This window comes from Ceratina calcarata, unplaced genomic scaffold (genome assembly GCF_001652005.2).
Source record: "Ceratina calcarata isolate Rehan_Ccalc_2016 unplaced genomic scaffold, ASM165200v1 scaffold72.2, whole genome shotgun sequence".
Classification (NCBI taxonomy): domain Eukaryota; kingdom Metazoa; phylum Arthropoda; class Insecta; order Hymenoptera; family Apidae; genus Ceratina; species Ceratina calcarata.
This window is the reverse complement of record NW_017178472.1, coordinates 421926-448396: the sequence shown is the minus strand read 5'-3', so window position 1 is coordinate 448396 and position 26471 is coordinate 421926. Positions and strand designations below refer to the sequence as shown.

The window sequence follows — 26471 nt, the reverse complement described above, 5'->3', positions numbered from 1 at the left end:
GAATGAAGATATTTCTGGGGACTAAGCGAATTGATAAACGTTATTATAAAATTCTCAATTCCATTTACATTTGATTTACATCTTGGACACTAGGCAGGTTGTCCTCGTCGTCGTGTACATATTTCATGCCATGTCATTCCGCTGATGACGTTTAACGTGTAAACTCTGCACGTAGTGAAAATACAAATTTCACATGTCAAGACAGGTGTTGCTTCTGACATGAATCCACGGCGGTTTATTATTATGCAATATTTTTTTAACCACATTTTCTGTTCCGTTTTTCACTCCATTATACTTCACATATGTGTATGCACGGTTCGACGCGATCACTGATGCGACGCTTAGAATTAAACGTGTTAATTTTCAGACATGGCAACAACCCAGAGCGTTACCGCGACTGAACTTTCATTCGATTTTCCGCTTGGTTTTCTTCGCCGCTTAATAGCTGCTCGAACGCGAAAACCGGACACGCTGGCTGCCTCGAAATGGTTTCTACTTCCTCTTTTTGTTCCTAATTTTTTGGTTTTTTATCCAGCCATAAAGTTCATTTTTTCTTTTACGTTCACAGACAGTAATTAACAGATTACTAGATTCGTTTTTCAAATTTGATTGTAGCATCCAATATTTCTTCATCCTTTTCATCCTAAGGTTTTAGTACGTTTAGTAAGTTACGTGCTTTTTAAATTTGATATTCTATATATAGCAATCAAAAGTTTCAATTAAGTATTCTAATCAATAAAAAAAGAAATGAAACACTAATGTTACACTTAATACTTTATTAAAAAACTAGTTAATCTTCATATTACGTCTGGTTCTGCGACAGTAACAGTTGTTAACATCTGATTAGTCACGATGTAAATAATGTTTGTACAATATCGTGTAAGCTCTCTTCTTCAATTTACGATTAGACACGCTGGCCTGCTATGGGGTCCTTAGCTACAAGTAAACAAACAGCATCGGAGCGCAGGTGGCCGCGTTTAGTAGAACGGAAGTCTCGATTGTCCAACGGTTGGGTTCCGGCTCTCCAGAGTACAATGGTCGAGCTAGCTTTTGGTAGAAGTGTCAGAGGATGGCGTCGCGCAATTTATCACTCTCATTCACTGGCTACCCCCACTTTCCGTAACTGCGTCTTTTCCTGTTCGTTACAATGTACCTTAAAAACCTCTTTTTCTATTTTCTTCTTGTATATACAGGATGTTCTTCGAAAATAACAAATCTCGTGGAAAAAATTGTTCAATGTCTAAAACTAAAAAAATGATAAAATCTGGAAGTGTGTTCTCAGGTTAAAGAATAATTATTCGTTTTCTCCAAGTCTCTATAATTTACACGAGTTAAGTATTAAGGGAGAATATTTTCACAGTTCATACATACAATTCCTGTGTGTATTGGTACGTCAATCGATTAATGAAAAAACTCTGTCCAAATCCATCGCACATGGTATGAAATAAAATATTGAATATTTTCTGGGAAATGATTTATTATTGGGTTTTGAATTATTTTCACTGTATCTTAACTTTACTATAAACTGTTTTTAATGAGTCAGCATTTATAATATCATGGGATATTCTGTGTATCACTTTGTTTCCGGTCTACACTGTCGCATCACTTATCCCCTCTTAGAGACAGGCGGACAGGCGGACGGACTGTGTAGTCTAAGCTCGGGGGGTGGATTTTCCTATTTTTCACCAGGAAGTGGGCTTCAAGTACTCCAGGCCGCTCTCCTTTTTCTCCTTCTCTCCCTTTCTCCCCGTCTCTGTTCTCTTTTCTGGTCGGCCCGACGGAATAAAACTGCTGCCAGTGAGAATTGATGTCTCTCGCTGCAAATTCGTCCTATTTTTCACCGCGAACCGCCCCGCGGCACTTGTCTCGGCGGACCTAGCTACCTGCCGCTAACAAGGGATTTCTGCTGCGTTCCCTTCTCTTCTCACCCCTTTTCTCTTTCGCTGTTCTCTTCCGTTTCTACTGACTCGGACGCTCGTCTTCTACGACGAATAAATCGTACGAGCCTTTCTGTTGTTCTTACAAATAGCGCTCGGAAGTACATCGTATAGAGTTGTTGCGCTGCGAAACGCTTGTTGTGCTACTTTCAAAGCGTTGAACCTGTCGCTTTCTTCGATCGTTCGTGTAAATAAGAATACGATGTGTATTATCGAGCAAATTTAAATAAAATATTTATTAGCATTATACTTGCATTTCATGGTTAATATTGAGACGAATTATTGGAATCAACGAAGTAATGAAATAAACATTTTTGGCGTAATAATTCAATTACATAAGTAATTTTTTATTCCACAATTTCCGGAAAACAAGCGTCAAACGATAATCAAGGGATTTATTCAAATTCCGTTGTTTCCCTGTTCGATCACAAATCAAATCTTGTAAGACGAGAGGGTCCGAACGTTTGTTGACGACAGCTATGCAGGAAGATGGATTTTTTGGTGCGACAGCCACTCGGTTAGGAGCGACGCTTCTTGTTAGCTTTGATAAAGTGGCTGACGCGTTTTCAAAGAGCGAAGCTGGCCGAGCGTCTGATTCCCGTTGACGTCGGTGCGGTGGTACAGTACAACCGTTGGAAACATTCCACCCCTGTTGCCCGTTGTTATGAGAGAGCAATAACTCGCTGTTGGCAGCTGCCGCGGCGACAAGTGTTACGAATGTCCTCTTCAGAAAGCACCCCCTCGCTTTCACTGTCGTTACGGGAACTAGCCTTCGTTGCGTAGTTACTGGTTCGAAATTAAAGGAGAAAAGCGCGTAGTCTACATTGTAACGGATACTATTGAAAGTATTAGACACGTTGCTATTAATCTATTACATGATCTCATATTTTTTTAATTGTAGTAATTCGTGGTTATGATTGCTATTGAGCTAACTAATGAGATCGAGTTACAAGTTTTTAAATTAATAGTTTAATGTGTAAGTGTATGTATCGTACACGTGGAAGTAACAGGATTACTAATTGAAACATTGATCATGCTGCTTTAAGAACTGTACAGTTTATTAAAATCTTCAACATCTTAATAGGTAGTACATGGTGGTCATCAACAAACGCATAAATAAGCAAACTGTATTACTTCATAAATACATTTTATCTATCTTAAAATACTTACTGTTCTCAATTTTCTTTTATAAATCCGTATTTTTGTATTTCATCCATAAGTTGTCATTATTCATGGTTGAAATTCCAGCGAAATCTTATAAATCCTCGCATCTCTGTTAGCGATCCACAAGGTTAGTGGAAGTCAAACAGATCCCTTCGAAGACGAATGCCTCCCGCGGGGTTGCGTTTGATTTATCCAACCGCATAACACGCGCATTTTATCATGCGCGCAAATTTTTTTGTTCAGCCCGCGAATAAAAAGGAAAATCGTCTTGACACACGAGTCACGTATGAGTTACGCGTCAGGTAAAACCCCTAAAGAACAAAAGACGAGGAGAATTTTAAGCGCAGTACACGCGCGTTACGTTTCTTCTCGTTGCGGCGGGATTTCCTACTTGATTAGCATAATCTAGCATAGATGTACGGCGCGTGAAAGGCGAGGGTACGGTGAACGGGCTTTCCGTGTGCATTGTTATTATGTATTTAGCGTGTAACTCTTGGGGGGGTATAGTTTGGGGAGTGTGCAAGTTCGAAATGCGAGGACTTAGCAGTCGGACGAACTTATGATGAAAGTTCGCGGAACGATTCCAGGTTTGTACACGGCCGTGTCTCTTCCCGTCTTCTATCTACGTGCTCTTGCTTTGGGAAGTTCGTCTTCCTCGGGTACAGGTGCACACACGCGAATACAAATGTGCAATATACCATGGAGTTTCATGTTATAATTTCCCATAAATTGTATGAGGTACTCTGCTACTTCTATAAGTCCATTGTTTAACACTCGCGGTGGGAATAACTTTATTCGATATTTATATGTACACGGTACCGATTATTTAGAACGGTTTATCATGTTAATCGCAAACATGCTTGTAATTAAATAATGAAACAATTATTTATATCAGTTTTGTCATTAGCAATTCTTATCTTTTTTTTGAAATATTAATGAAGTTTTACATCAAGAATAATTAGGTATTGTATCAGTTTATATAAGTTGTCAGCTAATATATGTATAGGATAATATTAAAAATAATAAAAGAATAATTTAAAAATATTAACTTATAAAAATAAAAAGTTCCATTTTTTTGTACAAAAGTAATCGTTTAGTTAATTCCTTAAACAAATTACTCAATTATTACGCAAAGTTTTGTAATTAAGGTATTTGGTATAGTAGTATTGAATGTTTCCCTTTTGGTTCAGATATTCGTGAGTTTACGCCCTCCTCGTCGGAGTTCCTCGCGTTCAGGAGTATCCTCGAAAAGTTTCAGTAAATTTAAATAAATTGCAGCCAAATATTTGAATTCTGCAATGAAATTTCAGCTCTTAAGACTTAGCTTTATTTTGCAGGGAATTTACGGACAGATAATCATAAATTTAGCTAGAAGTACTTTTTTACAATTACCTCGCTGGTGATAACCATGAATGTAAATTCACAGATCTAAAGAATAAAAGAATTTTATTGAAAGTTTTGAAATCTGGATTGAGTTTAAACTTAACATGTTTTTAAGATTAAGTGTTAATACACTATTTTAGGTGATGTTTCTTATTGACTTGGCAATTCATTAAATATAATTTAAATATAAAAAACTACCAGCAGACTATTTTTAAACTAGAGCTTCGTATATGTGGCTCTAATACATGTTCAATCTTGAAACTTCAAAAACTCATGAACAATTGCGGGGGTAAATGAGTTTTCATCATTTGTGTTTGCTTTGAACCTTCCGCATTCTTTTCTGCTTCTGTTGCCAACTGCAGCCAAGAACGTAACGAAATTCAGCAATAAAACGAGTCGTAGCTCCTAGGTTGTTAAGATAATGCTGCGGGGCTAGTACCGCCGTGAACGCGGAAGCCCGGCGAATAAAAATATAATGGCTTACGTAAAAGTGGATTCCGACGGGCTCCACGGTGCATAAGCTATGACCTCCGCAAGCATATTTTCTTGTATCAGTCCCGCATAAAAATTCTTCGCCATATGCTGCCTTTCTTATAACAATTAGGCAACTGATAAACGAGTTTTTCAATGATTTTTTCAATTCCTTATGATTACCGAATGGAAACGTTAAAGTGCAAAGTAAAAACTGTACAAGAGTTATTTTTTCGACATTTATATGATACGATTTGTAACAAATATTGAGCATTATACTTGCATTTCATGGTTAATATTGAGACGAATTATTGGAATCAACGAAGTAATGAAATAAACATTTTTGGCGTAATAATTCAATTACATAAGTAATTTTTTATTCCACAATTTCCGGAAAACAAGCGTCAAACGATAATCAAGGGATTTATTCAAATTCCGTTGTTTCCCTGTTCGATCACAAATCAAATCTTGTAAGACGAGAGGGTCCGAACGTTTGTTGACGACAGCTATGCAGGAAGATGGATTTTTTGGTGCGACAGCCACTCGGTTAGGAGCGACGCTTCTTGTTAGCTTTGATAAAGTGGCTGACGCGTTTTCAAAGAGCGAAGCTGGCCGAGCGTCTGATTCCCGTTGACGTCGGTGCGGTGGTACAGTACAACCGTTGGAAACATTCCACCCCTGTTGCCCGTTGTTATGAGAGAGCAATAACTCGCTGTTGGCAGCTGCCGTGGCGACAAGTGTTACGAATGTCCTCTTCAGAAAGCACCCCCTCGCTTTCACTGTCGTTACGGGAACTAGCCTTCGTTGCGTAGTTACTGGTTCGAAATTAAAGGAGAAAAGCGCGTAGTCTACATTGTAACGGATACTATTGAAAGTATTAGACACGTTGCTATTAATCTATTACATGATCTCATATTTTTTTAATTGTAGTAATTCGTGGTTATGATTGCTATTGAGCTAACTAATGAGATCGAGTTACAAGTTTTTAAATTAATAGTTTAATGTGTAAGTGTATGTATCGTACACGTGGAAGTAACAGGATTACTAATTGAAACATTGATCATGCTGCTTTAAGAACTGTACAGTTTATTAAAATCTTCAACATCTTAATAGGTAGTACATGGTGGTCATCAACAAACGCATAAATAAGCAAACTGTATTACTTCATAAATACATTTTATCTATCTTAAAATACTTACTGTTCTCAATTTTCTTTTATAAATCCGTATTTTTGTATTTCATCCATAAGTTGTCATTATTCATGGTTGAAATTCCAGCGAAATCTTATAAATCCTCGCATCTCTGTTAGCGATCCACAAGGTTAGTGGAAGTCAAACAGATCCCTTCGAAGACGAATGCCTCCCGCGGGGTTGCGTTTGATTTATCCAACCGCATAACACGCGCATTTTATCATGCGCGCAAATTTTTTTGTTCAGCCCGCGAATAAAAAGGAAAATCGTCTTGACACACGAGTCACGTATGAGTTACGCGTCAGGTAAAACCCCTAAAGAACAAAAGACGAGGAGAATTTTAAGCGCAGTACACGCGCGTTACGTTTCTTCTCGTTGCGGCGGGATTTCCTACTTGATTAGCATAATCTAGCATAGATGTACGGCGCGTGAAAGGCGAGGGTACGGTGAACGGGCTTTCCGTGTGCATTGTTATTATGTATTTAGCGTGTAACTCTTGGGGGGGTATAGTTTGGGGAGTGTGCAAGTTCGAAATGCGAGGACTTAGCAGTCGGACGAACTTATGATGAAAGTTCGCGGAACGATTCCAGGTTTGTACACGGCCGTGTCTCTTCCCGTCTTCTATCTACGTGCTCTTGCTTTGGGAAGTTCGTCTTCCTCGGGTACAGGTGCACACACGCGAATACAAATGTGCAATATACCATGGAGTTTCATGTTATAATTTCCCATAAATTGTATGAGGTACTCTGCTACTTCTATAAGTCCATTGTTTAACACTCGCGGTGGGAATAACTTTATTCGATATTTATATGTACACGGTACCGATTATTTAGAACGGTTTATCATGTTAATCGCAAACATGCTTGTAATTAAATAATGAAACAATTATTTATATCAGTTTTGTCATTAGCAATTCTTATCTTTTTTTTGAAATATTAATGAAGTTTTACATCAAGAATAATTAGGTATTGTATCAGTTTATATAAGTTGTCAGCTAATATATGTATAGGATAATATTAAAAATAATAAAAGAATAATTTAAAAATATTAACTTATAAAAATAAAAAGTTCCATTTTTTTGTACAAAAGTAATCGTTTAGTTAATTCCTTAAACAAATTACTCAATTATTACGCAAAGTTTTGTAATTAAGGTATTTGGTATAGTAGTATTGAATGTTTCCCTTTTGGTTCAGATATTCGTGAGTTTACGCCCTCCTCGTCGGAGTTCCTCGCGTTCAGGAGTATCCTCGAAAAGTTTCAGTAAATTTAAATAAATTGCAGCCAAATATTTGAATTCTGCAATGAAATTTCAGCTCTTAAGACTTAGCTTTATTTTGCAGGGAATTTACGGACAGATAATCATAAATTTAGCTAGAAGTACTTTTTTACAATTACCTCGCTGGTGATAACCATGAATGTAAATTCACAGATCTAAAGAATAAAAGAATTTTATTGAAAGTTTTGAAATCTGGATTGAGTTTAAACTTAACATGTTTTTAAGATTAAGTGTTAATACACTATTTTAGGTGATGTTTCTTATTGACTTGGCAATTCATTAAATATAATTTAAATATAAAAAACTACCAGCAGACTATTTTTAAACTAGAGCTTCGTATATGTGGCTCTAATACATGTTCAATCTTGAAACTTCAAAAACTCATGAACAATTGCGGGGGTAAATGAGTTTTCATCATTTGTGTTTGCTTTGAACCTTCCGCATTCTTTTCTGCTTCTGTTGCCAACTGCAGCCAAGAACGTAACGAAATTCAGCAATAAAACGAGTCGTAGCTCCTAGGTTGTTAAGATAATGCTGCGGGGCTAGTACCGCCGTGAACGCGGAAGCCCGGCGAATAAAAATATAATGGCTTACGTAAAAGTGGATTCCGACGGGCTCCACGGTGCATAAGCTATGACCTCCGCAAGCATATTTTCTTGTATCAGTCCCGCATAAAAATTCTTCGCCATATGCTGCCTTTCTTATAACAATTAGGCAACTGATAAACGAGTTTTTCACTGATTTTTTCAATTCCTTATGATTACCGAATGGAAACGTTAAAGTGCAAAGTAAAAACTGTACAAGAGTTATTTTTTCGACATTTATATGATACGATTTGTAACAAATATTGTGTTCTATTTTCTTATATTAATTTTAGAACAAACTATGATTTCGTAGTTTGCACATCAAAAGAATTAATAAGTCGAAATATGTCTATTCGACTTTTAAAGTCTTGTACATTTTTATTTCTCTGTGAGTTATCTTTGATGTATACAATTTCATTATAATTAATTAGTTTCATTATATTCTGCCAATAATTAATTTGAATTAAACGAACGTTTACCGCGTTTCGTTAATTCACATCCCTCGAAATTAACGACAATCGCGTTGGACGATTTATTATTCCCACAACATAAAGATGAATCCATAAACATAAATCCGAAGGAATAATGAATACAGATTTCATATTTAAGTTACGGTTGCTCCTTCGGAGGATCAAGCATTAACGAAATTAATCCATCGGATCACGAGGGTAGGAGAGAGGGTTGCCACCACGCAAAAACCGTAAACACGGAAGAGCGACTCCAGAAGTTTTGCCGCTGAAACAGGTGGTAATAAAACGGTATCTGGGGGCTTGTTCTGTTTCTGACTTTATTCGTTCTTACCGTTCCCCAGTTTAATACCTTCTCTCAATACCAACTTCGAACACGGAAAATTGGTACGTTTAAAACGACTTGTGGCATGTGGAAAATTCTATGGTATGTAATAAATTAAGAAAACGGTGAACATGTCCGTAACAGATTATGAAAATCTAAGGAAATGATTGGCAAATTTTGAAAGCCAATAGTAAATGGATTCAATTTATTGTGAATCTATCAGAAATTTAAATATTCAACAAATGAAAAACTGGTAGTTACATATAGCAAAAAATATACAAAATATCAATAGTACGATCATAATAATAATTGGAAAATTTGCAAAGAAATTTTTTAGGTTCTATCTTTTTAAATATGCTTATCGAAAGTTCGCACATGAATTTATAACATGATAATCAGTCGATAGATTCTGGAGAAATTCTGAAAATGAATTAAGGAATTTTTTTGAAAACTCAGATGGTTATATGTGAATGGAAGAATTAGTTATCAACTATTTAAAGATTTTTTCTAATTTGTTGTTTGAGAATCTTATTTCGCGAAGAGTGAACCGCAAACGCGGATGGCTATATTTTCAACGATTTCAATCACATCAGAACAGCAATTTGCGGAGTTAGGTACTCGGCTAGCGCGGTGAACTTTTCATCTTTTCAAGAGCCGTCGCAAATCGACCGTTGCGAAACTTTTCAATTACATTAGAGCCGAGCATATTAAACGCATCTTTGAAGATTCTTCTCCCGAGATCTTGACGCGGCTATCCTTCTCTCTCCCGCATTTCGCCACTAACTCGATCCGAAGCGAGTTTGGAGGGTAAACTTATAAACTATGAAAGTTACTTTCCTATTCAATGAATTGACCGTACCTTCGACCCTGCTACGTGCCTCGAAAACGTTCCGTCTCGAACTTCCTTCCGGACCCCACAGTTCCTTCGTGCATTTTCTCTCATTATCTATCGCCGTGCGTGAGAAAGAATACAATGTTGCCCATTTACCGGAAAATTACAAGTTTTTTCATTCTACATCGAGTACGTTAGTTCGACGGAACACGTTGCCACGCTGCGCTGTGCCGTATCGTTGGTTCTTAATACGATTACCTCACATAATTCACATTCGGATCGGAGCACCATTTGGTCTTTGTTTGGCGGGTATGGATTGCAGACTCGAATAGACACTGAAAAAAAGATTCATGTCTGACGTGCAGTCTTATATCAACGTCGAGATCCTTTAAAATATAATTTCATTGAAATTCAGATTTCAATACATAGTTAATACGCGTCTCGAGTGCTTTCGGTTTTAAGCGCTGCCAGCTGCTTTCTTTATAAATTGAAAATTAGTGTGGAATCTATAATAGATGTTGAAATCTATGAAATGTTAATTCAGTATCTGTGTTCACTACGTAGATAGTTCAATTGAAACTAATTCTTCTAGAAAGTCTAATGGCTGAGATACATAATAAGATACTTAAACAAGCAGAAAAATAAGATAAGATACAGAAAATCACATAATTTAAATTCATGAATTTCCTATTTGATATCAGATTAAAATCCTTACTGTTGTAGTATATAGAAATAGGAAATGAAAAATCACTAATATGTAGTTAAAATTGATATTGGATCGGGGACCACGACTTCGTAGTTGGAGACATCAGAATCGAATTCCACAACTCAATGGTTGTCGTCGTCGATTGAAATACTTCTCCTTGGTTTCTTTCTATTGGTTTTCGTGTCTGTGTCGATGTCGATATCGAGGACATTAAGTTATCCTATTTTAAATGTCTTATTGTCGATAGCTTCATTTCAGGATATTCCAAGAATGTCCCACTATTTCATCTCTTCAAGTTTCATAAGATTTCTATTTATTATAAGACGATATAAGCTTTTATCATTTGTAGAACCGGTTTCCAAATTATTTATACTATTTTATTTTCATTAATGATATCTTTAGTCAATTGACGACTCATTTTCTTATTTTTAATTGCACATAATATATACTTTTGTAATAAATATAATAGGAATAAATTAAATTCTTATATACAATATTCATATTTCATTAAAAATTGTAATAGATATTTATTATTTCTGCCTTCTGGTTAGTATTTTTGCTACATTACAAATTATATTATTTTATCTGTTACAGAAGTCGAAAAGAGTGCAGGTGCTGCACCGGGGGCATCGGGTGCAACTGCAGGGGGCCCTCGGGGGTTGACATCGTCCCCTGCCCCCTCGACGCCCTCGACCCCTGTCGTTACCACTAGTGCCTCGGTTTGTACCACTTCGCCTTCGTCCACGCCCTCCCCATCGACATCACCCTCCGCCCTCGTAGCGGGTTTCGATAAATCGGTACTACAGGTAAGATTTTTGCTATACTGTTTTTATTTAAAATGTTCCATTTATCTTCAGATGAAATGATTTACTTTAGTCATTATTTAAAAATATACAACATTCTTGTGTACGTAATTTTTAGTTAAAAGGAGAATAATAATTTCGATGTCGTGAGGCTTCAATTATTGCTTTTATAAAGTTAATCATACTTTTTCGATGTCGACCGAAATGAGACACATTATATTAATAATTTCAGATATAAAAATCTACAGATTATAAATTATAAATTAAGTATACGTACTTCCCAATCGTGTTAATATCTTAATTTCTACAATTTTATTTGCATATTGTTTGCATTTTGTGATATAATCTGTACTCACATGGGAAGAAATTTATGATGCATCCAGCAACAGATGACCGTACTTTTTCAGATATGAGTTTAGTCGCAGTTGCGATAGGCGATAAATCACTTTTCTTGAAAGCTACCTCGTAACGGTCTTCTCAAACCGTTCAACCCTCGATAAGAGCTTTCATGTCTGCGATGTTTATACGAACGTCGTTTAGCTACTTCATTTTGTACCGTAGGGTCTCACAAATTTTCGAGACTCGTATAATATGAAATGATAACTCGGTTCCGTAAATTACGCACACAAGCAACAGGCTATATCGTGGAATAAAAGGTTCCCAGGTTTTATTCTCGTAGCATCAAAAATAATTCTTTCCTAAGAGTTATGTTACCTGTTAGGCGCTAACAGTGGATGCGAGTATCAATTTGAATTTCATATCAGGTAACAATAATCAATTGTAAAAACTGAAGAACCATGTGATTTGATTCTTATCCAGTTTTTGAAATATAATTTTGATTTATTGTTTCTGTTGGAACAAGATGAGTTGTAATTGGAGATAAGGTAACATTAAGCTATAAAAATATGTAGGATATTTCAAAAGACTAAAAAAATGTGATTTTTCCTTTAATATATTTCAACAATGAAATTGAACCTTTTTCATTAAAATCTATTATTTGTACCAACTATCTTCTTGACAAATGCGCAATTTTCATATGGTTCCTCGCACATGAAAATTTTAAAAAGTTTTTCCTATTTGTATGACATACTTCGTTTTGATTATGCCGCTTTTGAGATGCATCTACGATGTGATTATGGTAGTGGGCGGCAGGATTAATTACGATAATGTGGTAACCGCTCAGTGCTGGCCTCGAGCATCTGTGCTAATTAAAGCACGTAAATTATGACCAGGTAGAAAAAGAGTGACGAGAATGCAGGAACATACCGGACGGACGTGCCGCTGGGAGGTGAAACTCGGTACCAAGCTGGTGGGCGTCGACGAAAAAAATGCGTTTTCCGGGATGCGTCCCGTAACGGGCTGCCTCTATATTTCCGCGTTCACTTCCAGTCCAACCTACTCTGAGTTCTCTCCATTTTGTTAATGCTATTTCTGGAATTTAATTACTAGTTCCGTTTCTTATGTTGTTTTTATCTATTTCTGAGATGGTTAAGAGGATATTCATTTTTCCTGGTGAAAATACAGAAATAGAACTATACATATATTCTCGTACATATTTCGTCTGGAATTCTGTCATTGGTTACCGTATGAAAACAATATGCAAAAATGAGTAATAAGTTATTGTATATGAAAGAATATTCAATTTGTGTGAAATTTATTCACATACATTTTGCGAATTAGAAATAGATTTTGAATTATTATTACAAATTGATTACAATTACAAACGTATTACAAATTGATATCATAGTGTTGACAAGTTCCGACTTAGCTAAACGAATAAAAAACGTTAAACATTTCCAATGGATCTAATTTGATGGCCACGTGCGAGTCATGTAGAGTGCAGAGTACTAAAATTCCTTTACAACGGAGTAGGAGCCGGATGGAGGTGGTGGTGGTTCATTGAGGACATTTAAATTCACACGCCGCGCCGTAGCAACGGGCAATCTGCCCCGTGGAAATAAAGGGTATATAACGTGCGTTCTCTGTGCTTCTCAAAGTACGAGGGACGGTCTAACTGGATTAGCGCAACCGTGTCTCTGAAATTAATTCCCCTTTCTATATATTCTCTGTGCTTCGGACGTCGATTGATTTCCACTCGCTTGGAAAACACGTCAGGGGTAAACAAAAATCTACCTGTGTCCGTTTCTCCGTGTGTTCTCTCGCTTTTAAATTCGGTATTTTTTAAAGGAATTACCTGCCTTTGGGATGATTGGATTTTTATTAGACTTGACTATTTAACGAGAGGAAATAACCTTCTATGCTCAAAAGGAGAAGTCATATTACAACTATATGCAGTATTTTATGATATGAAAATTAATTTATAAATATAGCTTTTTATTCGTAATCATGCCTTTTTATGAAAGTATTTCACATATAAGAGTACGTTACTGGTTACGAGAAATCTAGAAGCTGAATTCTCAATTTAAGAGATAGTCGACATTTTATGGGAATTTCTGAAGACGAAACGTGTGTTGCATCGGAAAATCTTGTTCGTTTTCGCAGCATCAGCTGGGTCCATTTGTTGCGTCAAGGGCTTGCAACCTCGGTCGGTCCTTATCTAGTGTGTAACGTTTCCTCCGAAACGCGTTGACAGCAGCGGAAAATTTCGTAGAAGCGTGTGTCTGACGGAATATTCTGCCACGCTCGGCACGACTTCGGTTATCAAGGACAGGAATTAGATTTGTGTGACGCCGCGCTGGTGGACAGACCTCTGAAGTGCCTGTACCAAGTCTCGTGCTGCAGTCGTGTGTAACTCGGTCAATTTTATCGAGTTACACTCCGGTTTCTCTGCCTTCTCGGCGCGTCGAGATGTCCCGAAACCTGAATCTTCATCCGTTCCATATTCGACCCCGAGATATTCTTATCGAAGTGGTTCCCTCTAAAATTCTCAGAAATTGGACGCTAGAAGTTCGCTCGATATGGTTCTCATTTCTCCCTATAATCCTAATTCTCCCTTTCATACTTCCCTTTTCATTTTAAAATCTGATTCTGAATGAATTCTTCTACAGTAGCGAACACTGCTCGCTTTTAAATTAAATCCCTTATTGATTATGAAGTTATATTACATTGCGGCGTTTTATAAATCTTCTCCCTTTTTAAATTAAAAAGTTTGATGAAATTACAGAAAAGTTGTTATAACTTCAATTACAGTGCCCGTTTTTTTAACATTTTTTGATTTTTTTTCAACTCTTATACTTATTTTATTTCTTATGAAATTTATAAGATTACACAGTATTCAATAAGTTTTTAATTTTGGTTTTGACATTTCTTAACTACTTCGTTAATTCTCTTAGAATTTATCTCACCTATTGAAATTTTAAATACTATTCATTTGAATAATAAAAAGGATTAACTAGAAATAATAATATAGCAAAGTATAACACTGAATAAAATTAATAATAAGTAGCGAGACTCAGGCTACTAAATTGCCGCACTTGATATTTCAGCCTGCCGGCTTTATTTTGTGTTCGTACTACTTCTGTCGCCCGGAATCATGTTTGCACAAAGCATATTCTTTGAAAAGTTCTCTTTACGCCTGCAAACAATCAGTACATTCCAAATGACTTGCTATAATATTGTTTGTTATCTGGTTGCAATGGAACTGCTTTGTCCACTTGTTTCGAGCGTATATAGGAAGAGCTTCCTTTTGACGATTCTTTTATTCAAGCTTTAATAAGAGCAGTTTGTTCAAACAACGCGTCTCTTAAGAGTACATTCCCCTTTTCTTCTTGCTATTATTTAGCACGTTTTCGCAATTCGTTGAAGTTTATTAAATTCTTCATTTAACTATTTAAAAAAAAGACTGTATTAAAATGTCAGGAAGAAGATATTTTAAATGAATTTTAATATTTAAAAGAATTTTAATCTTGAAAATGTGCTCGTTTACTGAATTATGTTTCATACTAAGATACGCATATTACATTAGTTTAATTTAGTGACGCTTTGTGAAACGAAATATGCACCGTTTTATCAAGCCCCTTTAACTCTTTACACATGCTATGTTGTTCCCGTCTGTTGAAGGTACTTTGAACACAAAATCTCACTTTACGTGTTTGCATTTTTCTTCATTTAACCCATGTAAATGTCATTGTTTTCGCAAAGTCGCCAACTAACTTGGCAAACATTAATGTATAACATGATTTGTTGTTTGAGAGGCTGAGGATGGCTACATAATTAGTAACGAATTGTAACAGATAATAGTTTTTATCTGGTTCACCTAAGCGAGAAGAGCATGTAGATTTTCCGTGGATCTGTTGTTAAATGTAATTAAGAATTGAAATCGTATAGTTCACATTTGGGCTTATATTTATTCATCGATGTTGAAAAGTTTAAGGAGTCGAAGAAGATTGATTAATATTGTAAGCATTCTTTCAAATCATGTATTTTATTAAAAATACATTGATTACATATTATTATGATGTACGGTTTTATAATAACATTTTGGGATTTTAACTGAAAACTAAATATAAACTGAGAACATGTCATGTAGATAGTCTCATTGAAAACGGGTCCTGAAGGTAGAATGGTAAGCGCGTGTATCAACGCATGGATTCCTGGTCTAAAGGCCTAGATAAAAATTCGTGATTATCTCTCACGGATAGGTTTTATTGTCATCCGTGCATGGTCTCTCTATTGTGTCGATTCTACGGTACAGGGTACGGGTTTTCCTATTTGCCGAGTCAACAGTTAGACTCCGGGACCTACATAGTTGTCCAACGTCATAACAGCCGCGTACCGCCCTTCTTCCATTTCCGGCTACGCTGTCTCGCTGACAAGTATTGTGCTGTTTGCATAAAGCGATGAGAGCGGGCTTCGAGGTAACGAGACTCGGGCAGGGATCTAGTTGCCGATGAAATTCTATTTTGCCTCGCGTTAGACCTCGTTTCACTACCTGTGCAACTGATTAGACCGGAGTCAGTAGGTTATTCGGATCTAGCAAATTTCGGTTTAAATGACAGACGAGTCCATAGGCAAACGATTATTTTATTCTATTTACGTTCAGTTACCACTTTGAACGAATGTTTTTATATGGTTTATTTAGTTTTAATGAATTCTAAATCTAGCAGAATACTCTATTTCAAAGCCATGTTGGCATGCCTTTTTATTCAGAAAATGAGCATTTATTACTTGCAATTATCCAATATCTTATTTTTTTCTTCATTCTTACGTTGTGAGTTTATATAATATAAAATTTGAATTGAATTTTGAGATATCTTTCTCTTGTGCGAATTCTGTGACGAAAATTTCGTGACCGAAAAGAACGGAGAAAAAGAGCAAGAGAAAAATGGGACATTGAATTTTTTAAGCGAGCCGCATTTAAGCTTCAATTTATTCGTCTTACATTTCTCCGCCGAGGTTTTTGGACTACCTTTTCCATTCATCACAGAAAGAAAAAGGAAAAGAGCGAGAGAGAGAGAGAAAGAGAAAGAAAGCGTATTTTTTATTTCTGCGCCAGAAACTCGTTCGTTCCCTTTCTCCTCGTATCTGTGTCCTCCTTCAATCGAGCGTCACGTTTCTAGACTGTATCTTTTCTGGGTGGTATGTACGGAAACCTCGTTTTCCTTGTGTCTCCGCAGGTGTAGGTACTATTTCGTACTCTATTTTCCTTTGAGGCCGCCGGGCCGTGGTGTCTGCCTTATTAGATTCTTGCTCGTCGTTCCGAGGAAATGTTTTCCCATTCGACGCGTTACATTACAGTATGCGCAAACAGTGCCTCTTCTCTCTACGTATTAAACTCGTTCTGATCGTGATTCATCTTCGAACCTTCTGTTCTTTTGTGTATTTCGATCGTATTTTCGTTTTGTCGCTTTGTAACTTTAACGTTCCGAAATTACGCTACGATTCATTGGTAAGAGACACGGAATTTTCCCGTTTTTTCATGGAAGGAATCAGAGGATATTCAAAGGGAAAATGGAACAACGATGTCGAACGGCGAGGATGGCGGCGCGCTTGAATGTCGAGAAACACAGTCGTTGAATTCTCGAAGTACAACGTGAATTGTAGAAACGGAACGCTTTTCCGTGGTTGGAAAAATACCTCTACCTCTAGCAGAAGTTGTTTTGTAATGAACTCTGAACAACAGCTAAAATTGGCCAATTTTCGAAAGCTAACTAATAAATCATCAATTTGTAGAAAATATACATTTTGATTCATCGCGCCCTGATCAGAATACATATTTAATCATTATATCTATCATTTTTTTAGATACAGTATCTTACGCATTATTGAGAAACGCAGCATCAATAATTCTCAATATTCTATTTATTTATTATTTTCTATCATTCATATTACAATTTTTATTTGCTCGACATTTCTTCTGAATCTATAGTTAACATATTTTTCAACTTTCACTTAACATAGAATTGAGATATACCAAGAATATAAAACATTACTCAATTACCTTAAGGACTGAACTTTCAGTAGTTCCCATTGGCAACTGACATTCTGCCGCGTCTATAAACGTGCACTTTTTCAGTTTTCATCGTATCGATTGGGTTTGGGAACTATTTCTGAATTCTTTTCGCTCGGAGGAATTCAGTCCGGTCGCGGCCCCGGGCCGGCCAGATTCGGATTGAAAGGGTGCCGATAAAATGGATTCTATCTATGTTTCATCATCCGGCCGTGCTTTTGTATCGATTTGCGGGCGCAGCTGCGTTTATATTTCAAATTAAGCAGCTCCTCGTTTATTTCGAGTGACACGGAACGGAACGCGCGAGCAGTAGAAGAGGCGCGATATAGGTCAGCCCAAGAGTCTCCATGATCGTTCGCCGTCCCGATATTTTTAATTAAGTTGCTGCGATTCGATTCCCGAGAGTACACTTCTAACGGACTTGTTCCCGTTTCGTGTTAACAGATGGAGTTTTCTCAGTAGTCAATCATGTCTCTAAATAAAAGTGAAACCGAAAGAATTTTGTGTACTATATCGAGTCGAATTTGTTTCGTAGAATGTATTATATCTTCAGTAGTAGAGAAACAAAATTATTTAAGTATAAGAATTTTGCATAGTAAAGTGATCAATGTTTCATAGCATTAATTCGATCTATTTATAACAATTATAAAAAATGTTAGCTATCTTTTGAGGTAGGTAACTATAAAAACAAGCATTTCCTCGAACGAATTTGCGAGTATTCTGCAGGATCTTCACTTTTGTAAAGTGTACAGCCGTTTTCGACTGACTCACTGTACACGTGCGCAATTCTACGATCAAATAACTCAGAGGAAAGGAGAGGTTGGCTTTGCGGAGAAACAAATTTAACTTGGAATTTCAATTGTCCTGGTAAACGCGTACAGCTTTATTTGCTTAGTTTTACGAAAATACCTAACTTGTCTTAACGTCGTGCTCACTAGAGTCTATTTAAAGCTTCTGTACATGAGAGGAGTGAACCATGAACGAAAGAAGACAGGATGGTACTCTTCTTTAAATACGCTCACTGATATTACAAAAGTGAAAATGCTTATTAGGAAATTATTTCTATGATTAAATAAGTCACACGTTATAATTAGTTTAATAGTTTTGTTATACATCAGTATTGTTTTTTTCAATGATATAAAATCTTATTGGGTGTTAAATTGCGTTACTATAATCATAATTAGATTACATTTTCTATTCTTTCCACTAATTGGATATGACTTTCATCGTCAGATCGCAAAAATCTATTTATATTCATTCGTATTTAATGCAATTAATATATTCAAGTAATCGTAACTAAGGAAGGTGTCAATAGTTAAAACATTACGAATTTTCATCGTTTTTCATTTCATCATATTCTAAATTATTTCAATTTATTAGTGTTACCAATTACTGTGAGCATTCATGAATTCGCACGAATCTGATGTTTCATGCAGTTTACATCTCTTAGTCCGTATCGTTCTCAAAATTTTGTCGCGCTAAAATTCCTCGTGGCGCATAATTATCATACCTTTCGGCGTACTTTTCCCCGGGTCAGGTATGAAAGTCAGCGTCGTAAGAGAAGTTTCATGGTACATGTACGAGAGGATTCTCGCAGGAATGTTTTCTTCCTGGAGCATACGGGACGTTCTGTAACATGTTAGACATATTTCAGATGTTGTGATTAACTACGTAAAGATCAAATTGGTCGATGTCGTCACACATTTGATAATACGCAAAGCTTATGATTTTTATCTTCTTCTGTAGCATAGTATGCACTTAAAAAAATAAACAAAACTGTTACAGGTTAATTTATTATTTTTTTCGAACGCTAGTCAGTACTTGAAGTTTTTATAAGTGTTACGGGACACGGTGTACATATATAAAATATATATTCTACCCTCCTTTGTGGCGTACTCCCCCGAGACCTGCAGGGGAGGACGTCTTCAGGTCTTTCATTTTCATTGGACTTCTTTCGTCGAGGCTTTTCAAAAAGGGAGGATAGAGAAAAAGAAGAACCGTCTCCGCTGCGGAGAAAACCACATGAGAGATATGATCGTTCTTCGACAACATGCACTTAATCAGGCCGGCTTTATGTTTGAGACGGAGGGGTTGAAAGTGAAAGACAGGGAGGAAGGACGTACTGGCTTAGATGCGAAGCTCCGAGAAGAGAGACTACTTAGACTGGGTGGTGGCAATGTTGGTCCGAGCGGGTCCTTAATTTCCTGTATATAGCACTCCGGCTTATTTGTTTCGCGATTTATTGACCTACAGCTCCCTCCCCTCTGTAAAGCGCGACTTGGTCGCATTATCCGACATCCGAAATCGATTATTTACTAGTTTCACTTTTTGTGGTTTGTAAGCGTAATTTTCCTTCTAGTATGAGATATAATCGCTTTGTTATCTAATGAGACTATTATATTATCTTTTTATAAAGGAGAACTAAGGAAAAGGCTATTACGATTTTAGATTAGGTGAAGTATTCATTCTTATGTATGAATAATAGCGCAGTGGATAGAAAATATAGATTTCCTGTTCGTTTTTCTGTTTTTAGTAAACCAAACAGTAATTACGTGATATAAAGAGTTTTTGTTTCTAAAATCGTTGAATCTGTACATTATGTGCTTTTAAATGTATAAGTCTGTTATTCTTGTAACGGCGAAAATACGCAAGTTAATTAATAATCCGCAATAGGAAGGAAGTTTATGCGTGAATAGTAGCTTTGTTTCACATTTAGTTCAGTAATTTTTCTGTAGATACGTAGAGATACTGAATGATGATACAAATCTCTTGAGAATATTTATAAAATTAATTATTCGGAATTATTGTAAGCATGTGAAACGTTAAAGCATATTTTAAATAAATGTTCGACGAAGCTTATTAAATTATTTTGGTAAATGAAAAATTCATCAAGGCGTCACGATAATATGAATGTAAGCATTTCAGAGAATGGTTCTTACAGCATCACCCTGTATATCAAGGAAGTTGTATTACCGAATGGTATTTATTGGATTCAGATTGTTTCTCCTAAATGAAACAGTAATTAAGCCGGCGCGCTCTTGATATTTAATTATATACTACTGTCTCGGTTGGGTTTTATGAAGGCACGCTATTGTCTTGTTCCACTGGAATACACGGTAAAATTTGTACGGCGTCCACGATAACCTCGTTAACCGTCGACAATCCTCGATAATTGGGCGAACAATACCTTGGAAAAACAATGGGCGCACGACATGTGAAATGTGTTTTCGGTTGATAGCATCATGATTGCGAATATGGGTTTCTCCCTCTGGCCTCGCCGTCCGATATTAGGATACGGAGTTGGCCACTTACGGATAGACACTCCCAGTTGTAATTTCCGGCTGTAAATACTCGATTCGGTCCTATTTGCGTCCCTCTCCGTCTGATCGATGACTTCTTTCCGTTTCCATTCCATCGCCATCGAACGAGCATTTCTAACCCAACTGGGAATACCTATATTTCAAGCTAAAATATTGTTATACATTCTTTCTTCGATATCGTAAAAAGATAGTAATATGCATTAAGGATAGCAGAAAATGATTATAGTAATGCAATAGGAATATATATTTACTATATTTATATATTATAGCCTTTTTATTGTGTCATATTATAAACAAAATAGAAACGTATTGAATATCGTGCATCATTTTTATTTTAGATACGCGATTGGTTGACAGTCGAAGAAGAGATGTTACGAAAACAAGCTGTGGTCGTCGGCGATGTCGGCGAAATTATGGAGGCGCTTGATAAACAAATGGTAAGTAGTTTTTTTCCCATTCGTTTATTAATCAGAATTTTGTCATATTTACAACGAAGAGTGAGCGTTAGGATTATTTCCCATAATCTACTGATAACGTTGTGAATAATATTAAAATTTGTAATGGGCATTATATGATTGAAGATAGAAAAATACTTTGGTTGATACTGTTGAAAGATTTACTCGCATATCTAATCCGTGCCGAAAGTGTCTTATCAACCCCTGAAATTCAGGATACTGTGAGTTCTCGCGTCGGCAACATCACAATCTGCAGTATCGCCAAGGGTAGTTTCAACCCTTATCTGTATTCTGAAGGTAAAGTGAACTGCGTTGACGGTAACGTGAACTTTCCCTACGTTATCAACGTACAGTTCCTTGTGGTTCGTCGATAGAGAGTTGTTCCAAGGAAATGTTAGCGGAACTCCGGAAATGGGGGCGCATTGCTCTTTGCTTGGTGCCTGAAGCTCGAAAGTGGGGGTCTCTGGGTTACTGACCGGGAAAACCCTGACATTGGCATTGGCATTAAGGGTCCAATGAACGCTGCCACGCCTTCCTTTCTCTCTCTCTACTGCGTCGACGATACATTGTTGCTTTACGCGCAATAGTTATGCTCAGACTATTGATTACCCCGACTGCCGATTTTCCTCTCCCCGATTCGAGTTCCGTATTTTTTTTGCGAGCGAGTTGTATTTTTCGTTAACCCTCCGCTTTCGACGGCAATTGATTTTGTCTGGTTCCGTCGATTCATCTCCTAGCGCCGGACTTTTCAAATTATCCTCGATTTTTCATTAAGATAATGAAAGAGACGTGGAGCTTTTAAATTAGAATTTTCAATTTCCACAACAATACTATACCCATATCTTATCTATTCAATAATCGTAGAACAAGGGTAGGAAAACATATATTCGAGGAGTCTATTTATTTAGATTTAGATTTTAGATTTTATGCGTAACATTTTTCTTTTTTATTCATCTTTTCAGTTGATCGAAATTAAAATAGGACATACGGTTTTTACGAGTTTTACTTATTTGCTTCATTGGCCGAATCACCGGCAGCGTGGTAGCGATTTAAAGAACGCATAAAGCTCTTTTGTACAGTATCAATGGCGGTTGAATCGTAATCTTTTCAACGTCGAGTAAGACTAGGGAGGGCGGATTCGTTCGATGAAACTCGAACGAACGAATTAATTAAGACTTTATTGGCAGCCCTTTCATGAGGTCTCTTCAATGGAGGCTCGTAACTAGAGAACGGGCACCCTCCTTTGTCTCTCTTTTTGATCCTGTCTCTGGTCGCTTTTTTTCTAATTCAACTGCGACAGCCGGCAGGAAGCAATTGTCGTCCGATGATATTTTAAATTCGCCGCTTTCTCTGATTGAAGAGAAACCGGGAAGTTCTCGAAGCTGAAAGCCACTATATGTCCGGCTTTCACACGAGACAAGAAAGAAAATGGCACGATTCGGTTGATCAACGGCGACCGATTTTTCGTTGCCGGGCATTGCGCGTCGGGCCATCTGTATCTCGTTAAAGCAAATCGCTGTTGAATCTGTGAAACACGGGGTTTTTTGGGGAGATATGATTTTTCGAGAGTGGTAGAAAACAATAGGTTTGTTACGCCGCTGTTATTATTGATTTCCGATCGCGGGTCGGCCGGGCAAAAGATACGGAAAAATAAAAGAGGACGCACTATGCTGCGCGGTTGAGTAGGGCAGACAGCAAGAAACAAAGAGAGGAGCCAGAGGGAGATCTATCCATAATGCATAGAGAAATATCAGACCTCTTTCAATATTTCTGATTATTCGAATTAAAATCCTTCGGTTTTTAAATAATTATAGTAGTTTAAAACAAGAGTGTATGCTTCCATTTCTTGAGAATTGAAATATGCATATATATGTTTAAAATTCCTTATTAGATAAATGCTACGAATATGTTTAAGGAATAGAGATAGGAACTATAATGTTTTTCAATGAATCTTATTTGTTATTCCAGTAAACTTAGTTTTTGACAACGAGGTATATTATTATTATACAATATGCATACGAAGTAAATGTTACATGATTATAAACCAGACGAGACATGAAGTAAACTTCATATTTCTGTACATTAAGTATGCTTTAAACTTTAGACATTATAATTGTAATGTGCATAGAAATTCGACAAAGTTCAAATTTGGGAGACACTAACAGTCGAGCGCTATTACAACTTCTAATTGCATATTAATGTTGCTGCAGCAAGTGTCAATTGCCGTTAAATGCGTTATGAATAAATCAATGGTCGCTGTTTACACAATTGCTTCATCGCATTAACTTCATCATCGTGTTAATTACTTTCTGTGAAATGTGAATTCAGTGTTAGGTATATTTATCAAATGTGTACTTTCTTCATTCTCAAGTTTTCTCGTGAATGCGTTATGTGAATTATTCCTAGCGAAAAATTTTAAGAAAAGATTGCAAAATCATTGTAAGAAGAAAGAAAAAAAGTATTAAAAAATCAGAAATACTGAAGTCTTTTTATGCACTTCGTATTATTACCGAAGTAATTTGCATTTCAACTTGGTATTAAATTAAAGATACTGAAGAACTTGTGTAATTTCATTATTTTCTTTTGTAAGCATTTTATTAATTAAAGCCAGTGTTAATTAATTTCTATGGTTTGGTTTCGTATATCTTCAGTGTTCTGTACTTGCACGGGAACGTTCTTTCCTTCCAATATTACAAAGATGTTCGTTTCAGTTTCCGAGCCGGGCGAAATTTCTCTTAAAGAGAGTAGCACGATTCCGGTATCTAATTACGTCGAGTTTTGACGAACTTTCTCCGGTCCAACTTCCAGAACGATTTTCGTAATTAGTGTCCCGCGAGCCGGCTCGGCTAAATTGAAATTACCCTAAAATTATTTCGATTCAGGTTTAAGAAGCCCGAGTGCGATGATAACCATCCGTCACGGAATACTTTTATCCAGCGTTTAAACGAAAGTTTCAAATTCTTTTCGTTAATCCTCTCAATGTAATGTGCATAATATGTGGAAGCAATCAATTTTTCGTAAACTCTTCAATGTTATAATTATTTTATTAAAATTATAGCATTAATATGCAAGTACGAAAATACATTTTCTTTAGAGTACAGATAAGCAAAATTTGATTTTTGCTAACTACAACAGCTAATTACAACCATGTATTAAAAATTCATTCTCCTTTTAACTATAATATAAATACATTTAAACATTTAATGGAATCTTTGAAATACTTGAATGGTTAATAATGGGAGATTAACAAATTAAAACTCATTGAATAGTTAAACGTGTGGCATTCGTAAGCTTTTACATGGACATCAGAGGATGTTCTAGATCGCGTCTGATCGTTAAAGCAGTATTATGGTGAAAACGTGTGGACTTTCGCATTTTTCGCATCGTCGCGTGCATAACTGTGCGACCTATTTTAATCCAGGCTAGAAAACTGTCCTTTAGTCCTATGTCGTCCTATTTTTCTGTCCCTGCATCTTTTCTCTCTTCTAATTCAGATTTTACTGTACCAGTCGTCAGTAGAAATACAAAATTTAAAAATAATTTTTCATGGAGTTTGTTAAATAAATATTTTTACTATAACAATTCAAAATTGGTGTTCCTAAAACAATTAAATTAATAAATATTAATTGAATAAGAAATAACAAAATTATATATAGTTAATACGCTTTCTATTCGCTTATTCTGAATAATAAATACCAAGCTCACCAATGTGTAAAATATCTACTTCTCTATTAAAAAGCAGGAATTCGTTTTAAACATTTCATTTCATTTTTAAAAGATATTCGAACACAATATCGAGATCTTTTAATTTAAAACTACGTCAACAAATATTTTAATTCCGATAGATGTTTATTTAATGATGAATCATGAGGAATTTTAAGCTGCAGTAAATTCTTCGTACTTAAACAGTGTGCATAATTGTGTTACACGGAAGAGCAGTTTGTTGGCCTGCAAAGCGTACGTTCAGATAAATTCGAATTTTGTGCACCGTCTAACGTAATATATATCGGTCTATCAAATCGCTTTAGGACGGAATCGTTGTTCTATTTGTTTTGCTTGCGAATGAAACACGGTTGTCCCACTGCAAATTGAACCGTTGCTGGTGACTGATGTCTAATTTTGAATCACCACCAACGAGGTGGGAATGGTTGATGTTTCCCCTGTACGCTTACTTTTGCATTATTCAACGCGTTCAGAATTTTTGTATCTGTCGTTCCTTTATCATATTTCGCGCCGCTTGCACTCCGGCCCGGGGATACGCGCGCGAATGAGATTTGACGATCCGTAACGGGATAAATGTATTTACTCCCGACAATTCAATGAAAATTCTCACCAATATTCGAAATTCGATAGAAATTGATATAATTTTCGTGCGACGATTTGAAAAATATTTAATACTTCCGCACTTGTAATATTCATAAACATTTAAAATTAATAATTCCTTATGTATATAGTCAAATTTAATGACACCTCAATGATTTTGACAAGGCTAGCATTAGCTTTTTACAATAATTAAATCAAATTGTGTATAAAGTGATGGGTCGAGGGATTGATAAAGTTGTGAACAAAAGTAGAAAACATTGCGACCATTCTTATTCTCCTCCAAATCGAATCCGTTTTATCGCTCCACGTTTTTCGCCCTAACGGAATCGGTACGTCTGTTTTGAGTACGGTTTAAAGCGTTTACTAAACGGCATCCCCCGTTCGCCGAAGTACCCCGTGGGCTTTATACCCTCTGCCGCAGCCATAGGACCAACAAAGAGAGAAAGAGTATAAGGAGGGGGGGTGGGGTGACGAAGCTTACGTATACATGTATATAATACCGTTTCCTAGCTACCAGCGGATGCCCATGAAGCTGCGAATTTCACTCACAGTCAGTTCCTCCGCGAACTTCCATCGAAATACCCGGATTGGATAATTACCGGCCATGTTTTACTAACCAGCTAAATTGTAATTATTCGCCACCACATTCTTTTATTAACAATAATAGAACTATAATAATTTATTATAGTACTTTTCCGATTTTTCTATCTGGAATTTTATTCGGCTGTGAATTATTCCGCGCATTTTTTCCGTGCTTTCGATATACATCGATTATTATGCAAGATCCAACAGGTATAATCTCTTTATTTTTATGCAAATAAGAGTT

The 26471-nt window shown here is 36.4% G+C and overlaps 1 protein-coding gene across 11 annotated transcripts in view; it reads left to right on the top strand.

Moving 5' to 3' along the window:
* Positions 1-26471, top strand: part of LOC108630328 (dystrophin, isoforms A/C/F/G/H) — a 447367-nt gene that overhangs the window by 67521 nt on the left and 353375 nt on the right. For all 11 annotated transcript variants that reach the window (XM_026817954.1, XM_026817961.1, XM_026817956.1 and 8 more), the window contains 2 exons: positions 10928-11141; positions 21206-21304. In XM_026817954.1, the coding sequence (XP_026673755.1) occupies positions 10928-11141; positions 21206-21304 (313 nt within the window). The remainder of the gene's footprint in view (positions 1-10927; positions 11142-21205; positions 21305-26471) is intronic.